This window comes from Vombatus ursinus, unplaced genomic scaffold (genome assembly GCF_900497805.2).
Source record: "Vombatus ursinus unplaced genomic scaffold, bare-nosed wombat genome assembly UNPS02014810.1, whole genome shotgun sequence".
Classification (NCBI taxonomy): domain Eukaryota; kingdom Metazoa; phylum Chordata; class Mammalia; order Diprotodontia; family Vombatidae; genus Vombatus; species Vombatus ursinus.
Window position 1 is genome coordinate 792,959 of NW_020954588.1, and position 17,421 is coordinate 810,379.

Here is a 17,421-nt window from a genome sequence, read left to right on the forward strand (position 1 = left end):
GGATGAATGAAAACACATTTATTTAGCGTCTACTATTATTAGGCACCAAACAATATGGCCTACAAGTGATTGTTCAGATTTTGCTTACTGATCACTGGGATGAAAGAAAACCCTGTTACCTCCCCTACTAGTCCATTCTTCTTGTTGATGGCTTCACTCTTTAGGAAGTTTACCCTTTTGTAAAGGTGAAGTCAAAATCATGCTTACATTGACACCAAGCCTAAAATTTGCCTTTTTCTGATATCCACACATTTTTTCAGGCTTGCCTTCTAGAGTTAAGCAGAACAAGTTTGTCCTTAAAGCACAAAACTTTCCAATAGTTAGTTATCCAAACTATGACCATGATGACCACCATGTGACAACCTCAACATGGATAAACCCCAATACAAAATACTACATGCCAAAAATGAAAATTTCTCCATTAATTCACCAAGCCCTTCAGTAATGGAGGAGAGCAGAATTATATCATCTTTCACTCTTTAATAAAGTCATAATTGAGGATGGCACATAAGGGATCCAGAAGCTGGGAAATACACTTGTGATTCGCTCACTCTGCTCTTAGAAGACTATTGGTCAATCAATGAATATTAAGTGTCTAGTATGTGGAAGTCTCTATGCTAAGGGTTGGGGATATAAAAGAGGCAAAAAGTTCCTGCCCTCAAGAAGACTACAATCTAATAGGGGAAACTACATACAAACAAATATATACAAAGAAGGTTATATACAGGATAAATAGGAAATAATTAATAGAGGGAAGGCATTGGAATTAAGTGGGGTTGGGAAAGGCTTCCTGTAGAAGATGAAATTTTCCTTGGGAATTAAAGGAAGCCAGGGAAGACTAAAATCATCAAAGGAACAAAGATTATCCCTAAAACAGGAACTTAAGAGAATGTTAATATCAGCACTCTTGATGTACTCATCCAGGATTGCGGTAGTAGATACATTTAAATTGTTCGTATACACAGCACAAAGTCTCTGATTCTTAAAGCAATCCAATCATTTTACTTTCTTTGTCCATACTAGTTTATAAAAATAACTTAAATCAACCTTGTGCTTTTGCATTCAGTCCTCTGGCATCATTACTCTGCTTCTGAGTCCCATGTTGCTTAGTATAATTCCATTTTCTTTGTAAGCTCTAAAGACATATTGATTTAATAAATGAATCAATGAGTTAAGGCCTGCTCTATGGTGTTGCTGTTCAGCAACTGAAAGTAGTCATCATAGTAATTATAGAATCAGGCAGTTCTCCAACTTATTGGTTGGAGACCATATTCACAAAAACATTCACAGGGGACAGAGAAATGGCAGTTTCTGCCACAGGAGACTGGAGCAGTCCCATGTATGACCATTTAGCTATTGCCTTCTACAGGATGGGTATAGATTTCCCAGATGTTGTGGACCATACTCTTGGAAAGGAATTATGCTCTCCCATGATCTACCTGATAGGTGGCACATTAGATAGAGCACTGGGCCTGGAGTCAGGAAAGCCTGGGTTCAAATTTGGCCTCTGACGCTTACCAGCTGTGTGGTCCTGGGCAAGTCAGCTTCTGTTAGCCTGTTTCCTCAACTGTAAAATGGGGATAATAATAGAACCTACCTCCCAAGGTTCTAGTGAGGATCAAATGAGATAATATTTGTAAAATGCTTAATGCAGTGCCTGATACATAGTGGGCACTAAATAAATGCTATTATTATTATTATTATTATTAATTATTACTTCTCTAGTCAGTTCTTGCAGGATGCACATGTAACACTAGGAACTTACAGCCAGGCCAAACAGTTTTCTGTCAGTTAATCAATTAGCATTTACTATGTGCCTACTATGTGCCAGGCAGTCAGACAGGACTAGAGGATTGCAAAGAGAAGTCAAGGAATGGCTTCCCCTCAGACCATAAATTCATTCTATTTATAGAAAGCCCAGAGAGATAAATAGGAAGATCTCTTACAAAGTAAAACTTTGTAGTTAATAAATACTCAAAGCCATCTTTTTGTTTTCAGTTGACTAATCCGAGTTAAGGTTTGACCTACACTGTGGCATAGGTTTTTTTTTAAATGATAGATATGTGATAACAATTAGATATTAATTCAAAATGATAGAATTAGAGAGCAAATAGTAATAATGGATTTAACCCTTCAAATTCATTTTAACCCTCAATTCATTTATTAAACCCTTTAATTCACTTATTTAACCCTTCAATGTTTGTTTGTAAAACACTTTACATGTATTTGTAAATACATGAGCTTTGATACTTTGAACTTTATGACAACCTCATGAAGGAGGTGCTATTATTATCTCCATTTTATAGGTGAGAAAATGAAGACTGAGAAAGGTTTGTTGACTTGCATACAGTCAAACTGCCAGTTAAGTGTCGGAGGCAGGATTTGAATTCAGATCTTCTTGACTCCAGGTTCAGTGTTCTAGCTACTGCCCCACAAAACCTATCCTAAAATACACACACTACAGTCTATGCACAGTGCAGGTATTAGGATGCCTATGTGGGAGAAATGATCATAATAACAGCTTACATTAACATTGTGCTGTGAGGTTTACGAAGTGGTTGCCTCAGTAAAAGAGAATAAGTCTTATGAGGAAAGGGACTGTTTTGCTCTTGTCATGGTGTTCTCATTGTTCAGCACACCACCTGGCATATAGTAGCTGCTTAAAAGGGGCAGCTAAATGGCACAGTGGATAGAGTGTTAGGCCTGAAGTTAGGAAGACTCATCTTCCTGAGTTCAAATCCAGCCTCAGATACTTACTAGCTGGGTGACCCTGGGCAAGTCACTTAAACCCTATTTGCCTCAGTTTCCTCATCTGTAAAATGAACTGGAGAAGGAAATGGCAAACTACTCCATTATCTTTGCCAAGAAAAACCCAAATGGGGTCATGAAGAGACTGGGGGCAGCTAGATGGCACAGTGGATAGAGCACTGGCCCTGGATTCAGGAAAATCTGAGTTCAAATCTGGCCTCAGACATTTGATACTTACTAGCTGTATGACCCTGTGCAAGTCACTTCACCCCACTGCCTTGCAAAAAAAAGAGTCAGACATGACTGAACTAACTGAATTACAACAAGGTGCTTAATAAATGCTTGTGAATTGATTGAACCACACCAGGAGGGAGGCAGCATAAGTATAATTAACCCTATTTTGCAGATGAGGAAATCGGTACAGAGAAATTAATTGACTTGCTCAGTCAGTCACCCAATCAGGAAGTAAGCAGTAAGTTTCTATGGCAAAAAGCCAAAAGGGGTGATGTGGCCAGCTCTTCAGAACCATATGAAAGAGACTAGCAAGTGTCAGAGATGGGAATTCAACTCAATTTGATTCTTTGTGCACTGAGATGCGCTCAATTTTAAATATTACAAGTACATTAATTAGAAAAAGAAAACCCAGTAAAGTGTCCTCTGGGATAGTTTGTTCCAACTTAACGAGTGATGAAAGAATGCTTCTTAGTTGTGCATGCCTTCTCATGGCAGTTTGAATGCCGTCTCTGCCCCTCAAAATCTGAGGGTAGGATTTTTGGTCACTTAAGTTACTTAACTTTTCTGGGTCTCGGTTGCCATATCTGTTAAATAGAGCAGTTGGACCGGATGACCTCTGAGATTGTTTCCAAATTTCAGCCTGAGGTCCCATGATCTTATTATCTTTATCGGCTTCCTTTTCCTTCTAGGTACAGAAATAGGATTTTTGGGTTTATCAGATAGTTGGCTAAGCTAAATAGAAGAAAGGAAACATTTCCTCCCTTTGCATAGTTTTGTTTGTGCTTGGTTTTGTTTTTGAGAGAAAGGAGTTGCCCTGGAAGATTGAATTTTTTTTTTTTATTTTGGTCGCAGAAATGAAAACAAGGATGTGGGGAGAGAGTTAAGTATGTTAAACCTTGTGTTTAGAGTTCAAGTACTACATATTTTAGTCAAACTAAGGAAGTGCATTTCGGCTTGTGATAAGCCCCAAACTGTGCCAAACACAAATGTGCAAGACAGTACGATATGCAGCACACAGAGTAGGTTTTGGGGGTTTAGGAGAGCACCTAAGTACCTTTTCTATTTACCTGTCTACTAGAGTAATGGAAGAGGAAGCAAGAGGCTGGGGTCCTGGACCCAGTTCTGTTACTAACTAGCTTTCTGACCTTGGGGCAAGTCAATTTTCTGCTCCGGGCCTTAATTTCCTTACCAGTAAAATGGTGGTGGAGGAGACTGGAATAGATGATCTCTTTCAAATCTAAATGATCTATCAACCTGTTTCATTTATTTTTTCTCTCCCATGTTACAACTTAATCTTAGTTTCTCTTTTCTTTTTTTAAAGGTATTAAGAGTATCCAAACCTGTGATTACAATCTTGTAGGGAACTCTCAGTACATAAACTTCCTCTGAAGATGGACAATGTCACCAAAATTTATAGTTTCAGGGAATTGGCTGGGGGTCCTGAGCAGTTTGTCCATGGTCTCTCAATTAGTGTGTGAATCTGAAATCTGAAACTTGGGTCTCCTTGATTTCAAGGAGAGATCTCTATCCACTGGACTTGATTCCCTCTTTCTAGTTAATCCAAAAAATAATGAAAGTGAGGGATATTTGACATTCAAATGTCAAATGGAGAAAATCAAGAACTGAAGCAGTTTAGGCTGGTAGTCTGGTCAGTGGTCACAGTGGTTTGGGCTAGCAGACAAAGGCATCAAGTGGGTAGGAATATCTCCATGATGCAATCACATTTGTTATTTGAGAGAAGGTTGCCAAGTAAAGTATAGGTTTCTGCAGAATTTAATAGGATTCAGAGCTCAAAGAAAGTTTAGCAATTAGCTTGTCTAACCACTTCATTTTATCCAGTGAAGAAACTGAGACCCATAAAAGGTTAAGCAACTTATCCAAATAGAGATGAGATAGAACCCTAGTCCACTGATTCAAAATCCAGGGCTCTTTTCTACTTTATTCTAAATTAGCTGAGTCACTTGACTTGTGCAGTACAATATTTAGAGTGGTAGCTTTTGAGTCAGAGGATTTGGGGTTGAACCTTGGCCCTGACAGTTGTGTGAAAAAGTCCAGTGTTTTGAGCTGTAGTTTACTTTCCCTTGGAAAAATGAAGGAACTAGATAAGATGATCTCCAAGGCCTCTTCTAGCTCAACATCTATGATTCTAATGTAAACCTTCATTCCACATACTCTTTTAGGAAGAAGCATGAAAAATGGGCTGCCAAAATGCTCCACAAAGCTATCCTTCACTACCCTTACAAATAATTTGGAATATTATTCATTCCCCCAAATCTGGCTCATTTTCACCATCTTTATTTTTGTGTCTTATGCAGACTGCTCACTTTTCTAACCAAATCCAACCACAAGTTTTCCTGATCAGGCAATAGTGTATTAAACACAACACTCTCAAACTCAATCAGGATTTAATGCTTTGAAAAAAAGAGTACTTACTGAGAAGTCATCATTGGGGAAGAAAATGAGATCTCTAAGAGGGTCATTCCAATAAGTTTTCTCAAGCTCTTCAATGACTGTTTCATAATCCAAGGGCTCCAGAAGTCTGGGTCTCTCTTGCTATAGAAAAAGAAAACACATCATGGTAACCTCATCCATATATTCTCCCAGATCACATTGTCTCATGTTTTGAAAGTACTAATCTATTGCCATTCTACCTCTGGTTAAATCACAGGCTTTTGCAGAATATTTGAGTTCATCAATGAGCAATGTAGTGCAACCCATATCTCTCCTCCCCACCCTCCGCAAAAAAAAATACCATGGCAACATAGACAAATGTTTATCCAGCCTCCACCTGCAGACCTCCAATGAGGTGGTCCCGTGCCCACTACCACTCAAGGTAGGACATTCGACTTTTGGACAGTACCAGTTGTTAGTAGCTCACTAGTCAAGTCTAAATTGGCCACTTGGCATCTCCTGCTCATTGTTCCTGGTTCTGTCCTCTGGCGCAAAGCAGACTAATTCCCCTTCTGTGTCTTTTAAACACTTGAAGACAGCCATCATATCCCCTCCAAGTCTGTCCTTCCTCAAGCTGACCATCCCTGGTAATATTGCTACTTTATCCAAATTTAAAACAGTAAGAAAAGTTTTTTTTTCCACTATTTGAATCCATTGCCACTGACTCTGTGATTTCACACAGGTTCCCAATCCTCAGGGCAATCAAATCTATTGCATGCACAAAATACCAGTTGGGTCCAATGTAACAAACATTTTTAAAGCACCAATGTGCAAGCCATTTTACTAAGGACTGGAGATACAAAGACAAAAAGAAAATTAGTCCTTAAACTCTGATCATCATTTTCCTCATTCTTATTCTACTGAGGGGAGGGGCATTCAATATAAAAGAAGAGAGATAGATACACGAGATTTTCAGGGAACGAGAGAGAACACTAATCATCAAGGAAATCTGGAAAGGTTTCCTATAGGAGGTGGCATCTGAGCTGGGCCTTGAAGAAAGTTAAATATACTAAGAGATGGAGGTGAAAAGTCAGTGCATTCTTGCTTTTGGACTGCCATTAATTTTTTTTCTGCATTTAACTTTGTTTGGGCTGTAGAGTGACCTACTCAAAAATGTTGTTGCTCAATTCAATTTCTTGCTGGTTTAGACACTTCCTTGTGGCCTCTGTTGGTCAGTTTTTAAATGTTGGCATCCTACAAGCAATAAAAGTACCACAGGCTGTCTAAGTTGGTGCTGAAGCCTGGATCCAGTGTCAGAATTAATTGCTTGGCTCTCAGCATCCTTACTGCTGATGAGGGGAGCTGGGTTTGTCTCTAATAGAGCAGCACAACAGACCCATTATGGACTCAGTGCACTGGAAACAGAAAAGATTTCTGGAGAGAAATCACCTACTAGCCAGAGTGCCTCCATAAACAGAAAGTGGGGATTAGGAAGAGTGGAGATGAAGGAGAAGAAGATAGACAAGAGAGGGAATGAAGCTCTCTGGATATTTTTTTAAAAATCATCAAGCTCATGATTTCTTTGATGTAGGCAACTCCCAGTGTAGAAACTTCCTTCATTGATACAGATCAGCAAGTCATGTATAATTTATAACCGTAGGGAGTTGTTTGGGTTAAATTACTTTTCCAGGGTCACACAGTCAGTAACTGTCAGAGGCAAGCCTTGAATCTAGGCCTTCATGACTGAAAAGCCAACCCTCTACTACTGTCACTTCTCATAGACAGCTAGGTGCTACAGTGAATATACAGTGCCAGGCTTTGAGTCAGGAAGATTCAGGTCATGAATTCAAATCTAGACTCAGACACTTACTAGCCCTGTGACTGAGCAAATCACTTAACCTCAGGTTGCTTCAGTTTCCCCATCTGTAAAATGAGGATAATACCAGCACCCAACTTGAGATAATCTATGTAATGCACAGTGCCTGGCACATAGTGGGTGCTATATAAATGTTAGTAATTATTATTATATCTATTCTTAGATAATATATTTTAAATAGTAGAAATTTTTTGTAAAAAGTGAATTCTGGGATCCTGGGTAGCTTTAGTGTTGGGTATTAACTTGAAAGCTAAGCAAGTAATCACTGAGCTCTTGCTTAAATGAAAGCAAACATCTTTCACTGCCCACAACTGATCATTTTTCAAAGGAATTTCAACACAATCTGTTAAATGTGCAATGAAATTAGCAGTACAACAACAAAAATAGGGAAACTGTTTGTCTTTTATTTCTAGGCCTCCCTCCAAAGATCTCTGATGACTAATGCTGCAACAACATACTTCAAGGTCTGAACAGTTGCTAGTGGGTGACCTGAAGCATCATTTAAATGATTATTTGGATGATTTTCCAAGAAAACAAATAAAATAAATGAGAGGAACTGTGGGCCAGCTTTAGGGCTGTCTAAAAACTTCTATCATAAAACAACATCATGTTTTGCTAAAAGCATAAATAATTGATGACTATGAATAGTTAAGGGAACCAAAGAATATTAGAAATGGATGGATTCTTAGAGGTCACCCAATCCACCCTTTCATTTTTCATCCTGCAGATGACAAAACTGGTACCCAAAGACATGAAGCAGGGGGAAGCACTGTGCATTAAAAAAGAGTTATTGAATTTGGGAAATAAGCCTAGGTTCTAATTCTCACTGTGTGACCTTGGGCAGGTGGCTTACCTTCTCTGAATCAGTTTCTTCTTCTGTAGAATGAGAAGTCTGGACTTTTTGAACTAAGACCCACTGCAATTCTAAATTTTATAATGCTATGGTATGGGGCAAAGAATATTTGAGTCGGAAGATGTGGGTTTGAGTCCCTGTTCTGCCTACTAGCTGGGTGATCTTAGAAAAATCACTTAACCACTCTGAATGTCAGTTTCCTCATCCATGAAATGCAGGCAACAGCACTTACTCTGGCTACCTCACAGGGCTGTTTTGTGAGGATCACGTGGAAGTATCTAATTTGATTTGAGACCAATAGCATGATATAAATATGAGCAGGAGTTCTTCACCATTTTGTGTGTCCTGGACCCCTCTGACAGTCTGATGAAGATCTAGGGACTCCTAGGAATAATGTTCTTAAATGCATAAAATAAAACCCATAAGATTGCAAGGGAAATCAATTATATTGAAATACAGTTATCTTTGTCTCCAGAGGACAAACTGATCAATAGAAGTATGTATACAATAGTTTTACATATATCCACGTATATGTGTGCAATGGTAGCCATCTCTAGTTAAGGGGGGAACAGGGAAGAAAAAAAGGAATAAATGTTACATGATAACTTTATTATTTAAAATTATTTATTTTGTATTATATTATATAAATTATTTATTATTATTTAAAAGGAATAGTAAGTTGTACATAATAGATTTTCAGTTTCTTGTATAATCAGCTCTTCTTTCTGTTCTACTACATTATGGAAATGCTTGTTTTATTTCTTAAGTTCAGAATAAAATGAATAAAAGAAGAAAAGAAGTTAAATGTTAAATACATTATATACTTTTAAAAAAGCAAGATGAACATAATAGAGATTAGTTGTTTCACATAAAAAGAATATCAAATATAAAGCTAATATATCCTATCCTTCATCAACTATAGGATTTATTCCTTTATTTACAAAACTCAATTTCTTCATAAAAATAAATAGGAGTAATTGAACTGGAAAAAAAGAAATACAGTTATCAAAACATTTTTCAATGTTTATGAACTCCAAGTTAAGAGTCTCTACTCTAGGGGTGAAACCAAAGCCATAAAAATGCTGCCTTTAAGAAAAACCTAGCCAAAGATTCATCTCATCCTATTCCATGAGCTTTCCTAAATAGTCATTTGTTTCACCTGCCAGTTACAAAGGTCCTCCTTTTTGCCTGTCTCCACTATAGGCAAAGCATTTCTTTATCTCTTTTTCCTATATTCACCTATTTTGCTATAGATGAGAACAATCTGTGGACATACAGCAAGATGCAAAGCATCTCTTCTGCACCCAGGTTACCTGGGTGTTCCTAGAAGAAAAAAACAAAAACAAAACACCAACGGTGCATAAACTTAGCTAGGTCCTTCCTGTTGCTTACCAACCCTACTCTAATAAATTTCCTATCTCAAAGCATAATCTGTCAAACAAAAAAAAAATTCAGACATATGTGATTGATGTCAGCTCCTTTCTTATTTGGATTGGATGGTGAAATGTGGCTTGAGTGAGCAAGATGCCATTGGGAGTCTGAAGTGTGAAGGTGGGAGTAGATAGGTAGCCATGAAAGGGCCATAAAAATGAGTTTAGGATCTACATGAAAAATACTGAAGACTTCTAACTCTGATTTATCTACTTATTATCATTTTTTTTAAAAAGTAAGAAGTCGTGGCTTTCCAGGAAATTCCTTTTCCAAGGTATCAATCAGCTAACATCATTAAGCACTAACTATGTGTTAGGTTTTGGATCAGTTGACTCAAAATATTGATTCATAGCCCCATGAACATGAAATTAAACAGGAAAATGGTAATTAGATGTTCTATACTGTTACTAGCCTGGAATTTGGCAAAGCTTAGCTCAAATATATTTTGCATGTGTGAAAGGGAAATCCTGGTGATTTGGTTAGAAACTGTGTTTGGAGGAGGACTGTCTGTTCAGGGTACCAGTTGAGCAGATGTAAGCAAGGGTGTTGGGATCAGTTAATTTCTCATGACTGCTCCTTACAGAGACATTGAGAGAAGCTGGCTAACTGAGCAGACTTGATTTAAAACTTTAACAACAGTAGGATTGTCTCTCCTGAACTTAATTTGTCTGTTTCTTTTGGAAATGGACCAACTGGAATGAGCCAAGTGCCAAGATTATGTTGAATTGGATTGGATTTTTTTAGAATGCCTTTTATATTCTCTATCTCAAATGAGTAATGAATTTCATTAGCTGTTCTGAAATGATTCTATGCATGTGAAAAGGCATTCACCACTACCTTTTATTATGCACTAGGGCTGGTGTTGGGAAACAGTGGTAAGTTGTTGGCCATGCTCTTTTTCTAGTGTCTAGAGATGTTTGGCGTTCATTTGTTCCATTTAACTAAATCCAAAAATAATCTCCAATTTAATTTCATATGGGAAGAATGGGGCCCCAACACAAAGGAAACATTTTCTCATTATTGTAACCTATTTTGAAAGAGGCAAGGATCCAGCCCAGAACTTGAGACCTCACTTATCAAAATCAGTTTTCCAGGACACCAGATGCTTCTCTCAGAACCTGGTCAGATCACCTCAACTTCCATTTTAGCACTCTTTCACTTTGGACCTCTTTAATTAGCTTTCCTGATCTCCTAGACCTTGCCTAGCACCTGAGCCAAGATGGCTCTCTGGGCCAAGTTCAGAAATCAGCTGCATGTAAACTCTAAAAACTTGTCCTCCTTCTTCTACCATTATCCCCTTTCTAGTTCCTGCCTCCCCTTCTCTTCTATCCTGTCTCCAGACATTGTAGACCACAAGATGGTATTTTCTAGCATTCGTTTTCAAGAGAAAAAAGAATATCAAATCTATGGGAATAATGTAAGTGATTCCAAGAGGCGATAAAGAAATTCTACCTAGTTCTGGACTAGGATATCCTAAAATTAGCAAGTTATCCTGGTCTTTTCTGGTTCACTTTCTATCTGTCCAGCTGTTCCTCAATCTCCTTTGCTTGTTTCTCATATATTTTTCACCTGTGGGTTTCCCTAAAGGTTCTGTCCTGGGCCTTCTTCTGTATTCATTTTACATCATCTTACTTAGTAACCTCATTAGTTCTCATGGTTTCAATTGTTTCTGCAAATGACTTTATATTTATATAAAATTTATATATTCAGCCCTAGTATCTTTCCTTACCTCCATTCTCTCATCAACTGCCATTTGGATATTTCAAATGAGATATACTGTAGGCATCTCAAGGGGGAAGTTAGGTGACTCAGAGTACAGGACCCAGAGTCAGGAAGACATGAGTTCAAATCCGGCCTCAGACGCTTACTAGATGTGTGATTCTGGGCAAGCCACTCAACTTCTTTTTGCCTTAATCCACTGGAGAAGGAAATGACAAACCACACCAGTGTCTTTGTCAAGAAAAACCCATGGACAATATGGTCCATGGGATCATGAAGAGTCAGACACAACTGAACAACAGGCTATTCAAACTCAACATGCCCAAAAGAAGAATTTATCATTTTCCCACCCCAAACCTGTCCCTATTCCAAACTTTCTTATTACTGTCAAGGGCAGTATTTCAATAACTGTGAGGTCATGCTAGACTCCTCACATTTACCTCATATATTTAACCAGTTGCCAAATCTTATCTGTTTAATCTTGTATAAGTCCTCTTCTCTCCACTCACATGGACACTCCCAGACCCTCATTGCGTTTCACCTGGACTACTGTAATTGCCTCCTAATAGGTCTCCCTGTCATAAGATTCTCATCCTTCTGATTCATTATCCACTGAACAGTCAAAGTGATTCTCTTTAAGCTCAGATCTGACTACGTCACCACATCTATTCCCCAACCCCCAACACACACATATTCCCAAAACTCCAGGGGCTCCAATCGCCTTTAAGGTCAAATGTTAACTCACAATCTGACCCCATCCTACCTTTTCAACTTTCTTACATGTTTCCCCACTCCACTCTCTTAACTTTGCCCCTGCATAAACTCAATGGTCCAGCTCTTCTGGACTTTTTGCTATTCTTTTCATATGACGCTTCATCTTCCATCTCTGTGCCTTTATAATCACTATCCCTTATGCCTGGAATATGCGCCCCCCCTCCCCCCGACTTGCACTACTTAAAATCCCTCATTTACTTCAAGATTTAGGTCAAAAGCTACCTTCCACCACTAGCCTTTCCCATTCTCCCAGCTACTAGTGCTGTATGAGCATGTTGTCTTCCTCATTAGAATGTAAGTTCACCGAGAATGACTTTTTGTACTTTTAATCTGAGCACCTAGTACTCTGGCTGGCACACAGTAGTTGCTTTATAAATACTGTTAATTGATTTAGATCTTCATTGGTAGGGGGAATTTCCCCATCTGGAATGCTGTTGTTCAGTCATGTCCAACTCTCTGTGACGCCATTTGGAATTTTCTTGGCAAAGATACTGGAGTGGTTTTCCACTTCCTTTTCCAGCTCATTTTCCAGATGAGGAACTGAGGCAAACAGGATTGTGACTTGCCCACAACCCTTAAGTATCTGAGGTTGGATTTGAACTTACAAAGATGAGTCTTCCTGACTACAGACCCAGCACCCTATCCACTGTGTCACCTAGCCTTCCACCTGGAGTCCCCTACCTCAAAAAATCACTATAAATAACATCAATAGGCATTTTCTCACCCATCATTCCCTTCATGGAAGTAAGGACATAAGACCCAACAAGGAAATATAAATAGGTAAATAAGACAGTTACTATTACCTCAAAATAAGAGCATTTTAACAGAAGTCATCCCCAGAGTACACAAGAGAAGTTCTACTAGTTCTTATGAGACTGAATCTAATATCTCAAAGTCTTCAAACAGTGGCACCACCACAACCAGAACTCCAAACATCAACCTTGTTTGGAACAAGGAGATGGAGTTCATGCCCTCAACACCAAGAACCCCAGGTTTCATTTCTCATAACTTTTTGTTATGGATTATTTGCTGATTTTTGGAGAAATACAGAAGAGATCCATGACCTCCTAGGCTCAAACTGTGGGTCATGGAGCATGTCTAGGGATACTGCCAATTTAAAAGTATGGAGATGGAGTAGGGTACCCTGTCCTGATTTTGGAATACACAGAAGGCAATGGATGGGGAGCTCAGGGGTCTGGAATGGGGTTTAACTTCGTGGGATTCTATCCTTTTTCTGGCCCAGCTTTTCAAAAACAATTATATTGGTCCTACTTTCCTCTAGTTCTAGCTTCTATAAAGTACTGTAGTTATGTTTGCAGAGAAAGCATGATAATGAAAACAATAAATTCAGTCAAAATAACATTGTTTAAAGGCATCATGAGGCTTTGTAAAGAAGAAGAGAATCTGTGTTGAATCCCAGCTCTGCCACTGTTGTCATTTTAACCTCACTTTCCTTATTTGTGAAATAAGGGGCCTACATTAGATGACCTCCAAGCTCTAAAACTATAATTCTGTATGTAAAACACATTTTTTGATCAAAAGAATCACTCTCTCCATGATAATTTTATGTAATTAATTTATTTTGCATAATAGATTTACCTACCTATTTTTTTCTTATCAAAGCAATCTCACTTTAGGGGATTAGCCTATATTGGGGGTGGCAGTATATTTAAGACAATATGAAATTTATTTATTTTACTTTTATGTTAGCCTTTTCAGAATTATTCTAGGGAGAAACACAGGAAATTAATATAATAATTACAAAATAAAAGATGAAGCATAAACAGTTAATAAATTCTAATTTTTAAGTTTTTGAAAGATAGGGTAGAACAGTGATAATCAGCAACAAGTAGTGGGAACAAAGGCTTAAGTCAGTAAAAACCAGAAGCACAATTAAGAGTTCATCTATTAATGTTCTATTTTTAGTTTTAAAGAGAATGGCAATCATTTATTAACTCAGAAAGACACTTTGCATTGATCACAACTATGATTTGCCATTTCAAAGTGAACTATTCTTCACTGTGTGAAAAGACTGACTGAATTTGGGGCCCTTTGAGGAAGCTGACAGGACTGAAATTTACATCTGACTTAATATCTAATTGTAAGCAAATTATCTTTGACTTATGGAACTAATGCTTTTAATGATAGCAGGTATGGATAGTTCAAACATGCAAATGATTAGAGCTGAATATAAGCAGAATAATAATTAAGGAGTATGCAAATTGTTCTTCCCCATTGGTTATTAAGTCCATGAAGTATCCTACATTAAGAAAAGCCAAAACCTCCAACTGACAAATCAAGGAGTAGTTATTTATACTCCAAAAAGATTATTCATAGCATGCAATTAGCCATGGCAAGGCCCTTTAAGGTAATGAGCTCTGGGTAGTTCTCAAATGAAAAAACACAGAAATATAACTATAGCCCCAGTTCTGGAGCTACTTCATACACTCTCACTTAGAATGGCAGGATGGATCCCCAGAGGGATAACCCTGAGGGTCTGCGTTTATAGCATTGTTGTATATTAACTCCCTACTCCTGTGCTTTCCACTAACAATTAGTAAGAGTTAATTAACTTTTCTCCCACAAATATACAGGGGATCTGTGAGGAGGGTAGGCTCAAATTTAAAGCAAAAAGGTAGTAAATAGTTCATACATAGACAACACCTATGCAAAAGGGTAACAGGACTCCTCATGCCTGGAAGGCACTTTTTCACAACTCACGATGTTCCATGCAGATGCAGCTATCTTCTGGGCCCCAAGGATCAATGTCCTTTGTAGACTCCATAGAAAGCATTTATCTTTACTAAAAAAGGTTGTATTGCCTGAAACTGACTCTTCTGGGGAGACTATTACTCATGGCAAGACTCCAATGGAATTTTATTGAACATAAGAAATAATGTGTATGATGCATGCAGAGAAATATGGAAAAGACTTGTATAAACTGATGCAGATTAAAATGAGCAGAACCAGGAAAGTAATTTACATAATGATCATGATAACAACGTGAAGGGAAACAATTCTGAAAGACCCCCAAACTCAAACCATAAATAGTCATAAGACTGAAAGCCTGATGATGAAGCATACTTTCCTATCTCCTGGTAGAGAGGATATGACTAGAGGTAGAGAATAAATAAGATGTGCATTTTCAGATTAAATCTGTTTGTTACAAGGAGGGTTTCTATTCAGGGATTGGGGGGGAGGTGGATGAGTGAATAGGACAAATATAAAAAAGAGCATCAATAGACATGTTTAAATCTAGAGAATTTTAAAAAGGGCTTGCATAAGGACATAAAAAGAGCAATTTTGTTATTATTTTTGTTACTATCTCTGTCCATATATATCTATATATTGTTTTCTTAAAACTTCTACAAAAGTTCCTAGTGCATTTATACAGTCCTTTCCTCTTTTCATTTTATCTTGATATGTGTTGGTTTAACTGTTAAGTTCACAATTAAAATAAAAAAATTGTTTAAATGATGAATTCTAGTCTATTTAAAATGTGATTCTGATTACATATAGCTTTTTTTTAAAGTATTTTTACTGTAGCTTTAGATCCACAGATATGTGAAGGATCTGTAATTTTTAGAAAGGTGAGGAAACTCCTAGGGTGTGAAGTCTTTCTTCCATCACAGATCACAATCCTTCTATGACTTAGGAGGCAAATTCTAGAGATTCTCTGAGGGACATTCATGGTACTTTTCTGACACAACTAGTGGGTTTCAGAGTTGATATTTAAACCCAGATCTTCCCAAATCTAAGCCCAGAACTCTATCCTCTACTCAAAGATTCTTCTGTCCATGCTCTAAGCCATCCAACGGAGGAGATCTCAGACCTCCCTTATGGATGAGGATGGTGATCAGCTTGATTATTCTTGTTTGTAAGAGTTTTGGATTTTATGAGTCTTGCATTTTGTGTTAAGAGACCAAGATCAGCATATATGTTAACCTACTTCTATATAGAGAAGAGGTATTAATTAGGTCACAGATATTGGTTTTGAGAATAGAGGTGTGAACAGAAACATATTTCAGTTGCCAGTTTTTCCCTACTAAAGATATTAACCTGTTCAATATAAAATAAATTAACATTTAGGTTGTCAAAAAAACTGAGCAAGTTCAGTTATCCCTTCCACATCTTGAAGGTTAGGGATATGCCTCCCTGCCTCCAGTAATTTGTAAAACCCAAGTAAAATTTTTTGGCCCTCTTTTTGTGCAAGAGAAGAACTCTGAATTTTTTCTTTTTCTTTTTCTTTTCATGGGGTGTTTACAGTACCTTATTGTAAAATCTGTTTTAAGTATTTGGTCATAAGCTAAACAACACAAGATACGAGAAACTCAAGATGCAAAGGTCACTGTGAGATCACCATGAAATGTCATGTGAGAGACTGAAGTAAACATGCTTGGCATCTCCAAACCAGTGCATAGAATCGCAGTTCTTTTACTACAAATTTAATTTTAAGAAAAAAAAATTGTGTATCTGTTCATTTATGTCATTAAACAGTAAAATACATACTGCATAGGTAGTATTTTATATAATAGTACATATATTTTATGCATTTAAGAATTAAACTTTTAAAGACATCTACATTTCTAGTCTTTGCATTTCATGTTGGCTTTCATGTTCTTTTTGCAAACTTTAACTTTTAATTATTTTAACCTTAAAAAAGAAATTGTGTATATTTATGGTATTAAAGGATAAAATATGTTATTACATGATGGCATACATATATTTATGCATTTCTGAGTTTCTAAACTTTTTCTGTATTGTCTGTTGACCTTCACATGTCATCTGCAGCTTCTGCAAAACTCCCCCAAAATTCCCTTTCAATTTCTTATGCTGAACTGTGATATATCCAAACTGCAGTGGGGAAAGTCATGATATGAAAGAGATAACTATAGTGGGAAATGTAGGCATTCATGGAATAAGAAGGGAGAATTCAATGCCTACAACCAAGCTATGCAATTGCTTACTTGGGCCTCTTACCTATAGGTCTGGGGGCAGAGGTTTTGTGAATTAACTTGAGTATTTTGGCTACAAAATAATTATATATTAAGAATTTAATTATCAGTGTAAATTTACAACAATGCCCTGATTAAACCTGCCTGGGGCCATTCAAATTTTGTGACTCAAAATCAGCTATTCCTGGATTTGCTATTTCTTTTTTTAGGGAAACTGACTGTGACATCTGCAATATCAACTCATAGCCCAAGGTAGTGAAATGGAGTTCATTTAGTCTTACATCAGAATGGACTGTAATAGAAAACCACCCACACATCTTAACTATGGGCTCTGAGATTGAGCCATGCCTATCAAGAAGGAAGTCATTAAATAAAGACTAATGTGTATTTATAGTGACTTCTTAACCTTCTTTGAGCCTATAAAAGCACAGTATCATGAA

At 37.4% G+C, this 17,421-nt stretch overlaps 1 protein-coding gene across 4 annotated transcripts in view; it reads right to left on the minus strand.

Annotated features, from left to right (window-relative positions):
- Positions 1-17,421, minus strand: part of DOCK10 (dedicator of cytokinesis 10) — a 273,934-nt gene that overhangs the window by 196,244 nt on the left and 60,269 nt on the right. For all 4 annotated transcript variants that reach the window (XM_027875937.1, XM_027875940.1, XM_027875941.1 and 1 more), the window contains exon 2: positions 5,416-5,535. In XM_027875937.1, coding sequence (XP_027731738.1) covers positions 5,416-5,535 — 120 coding nt within the window. The remainder of the gene's footprint in view (positions 1-5,415; positions 5,536-17,421) is intronic.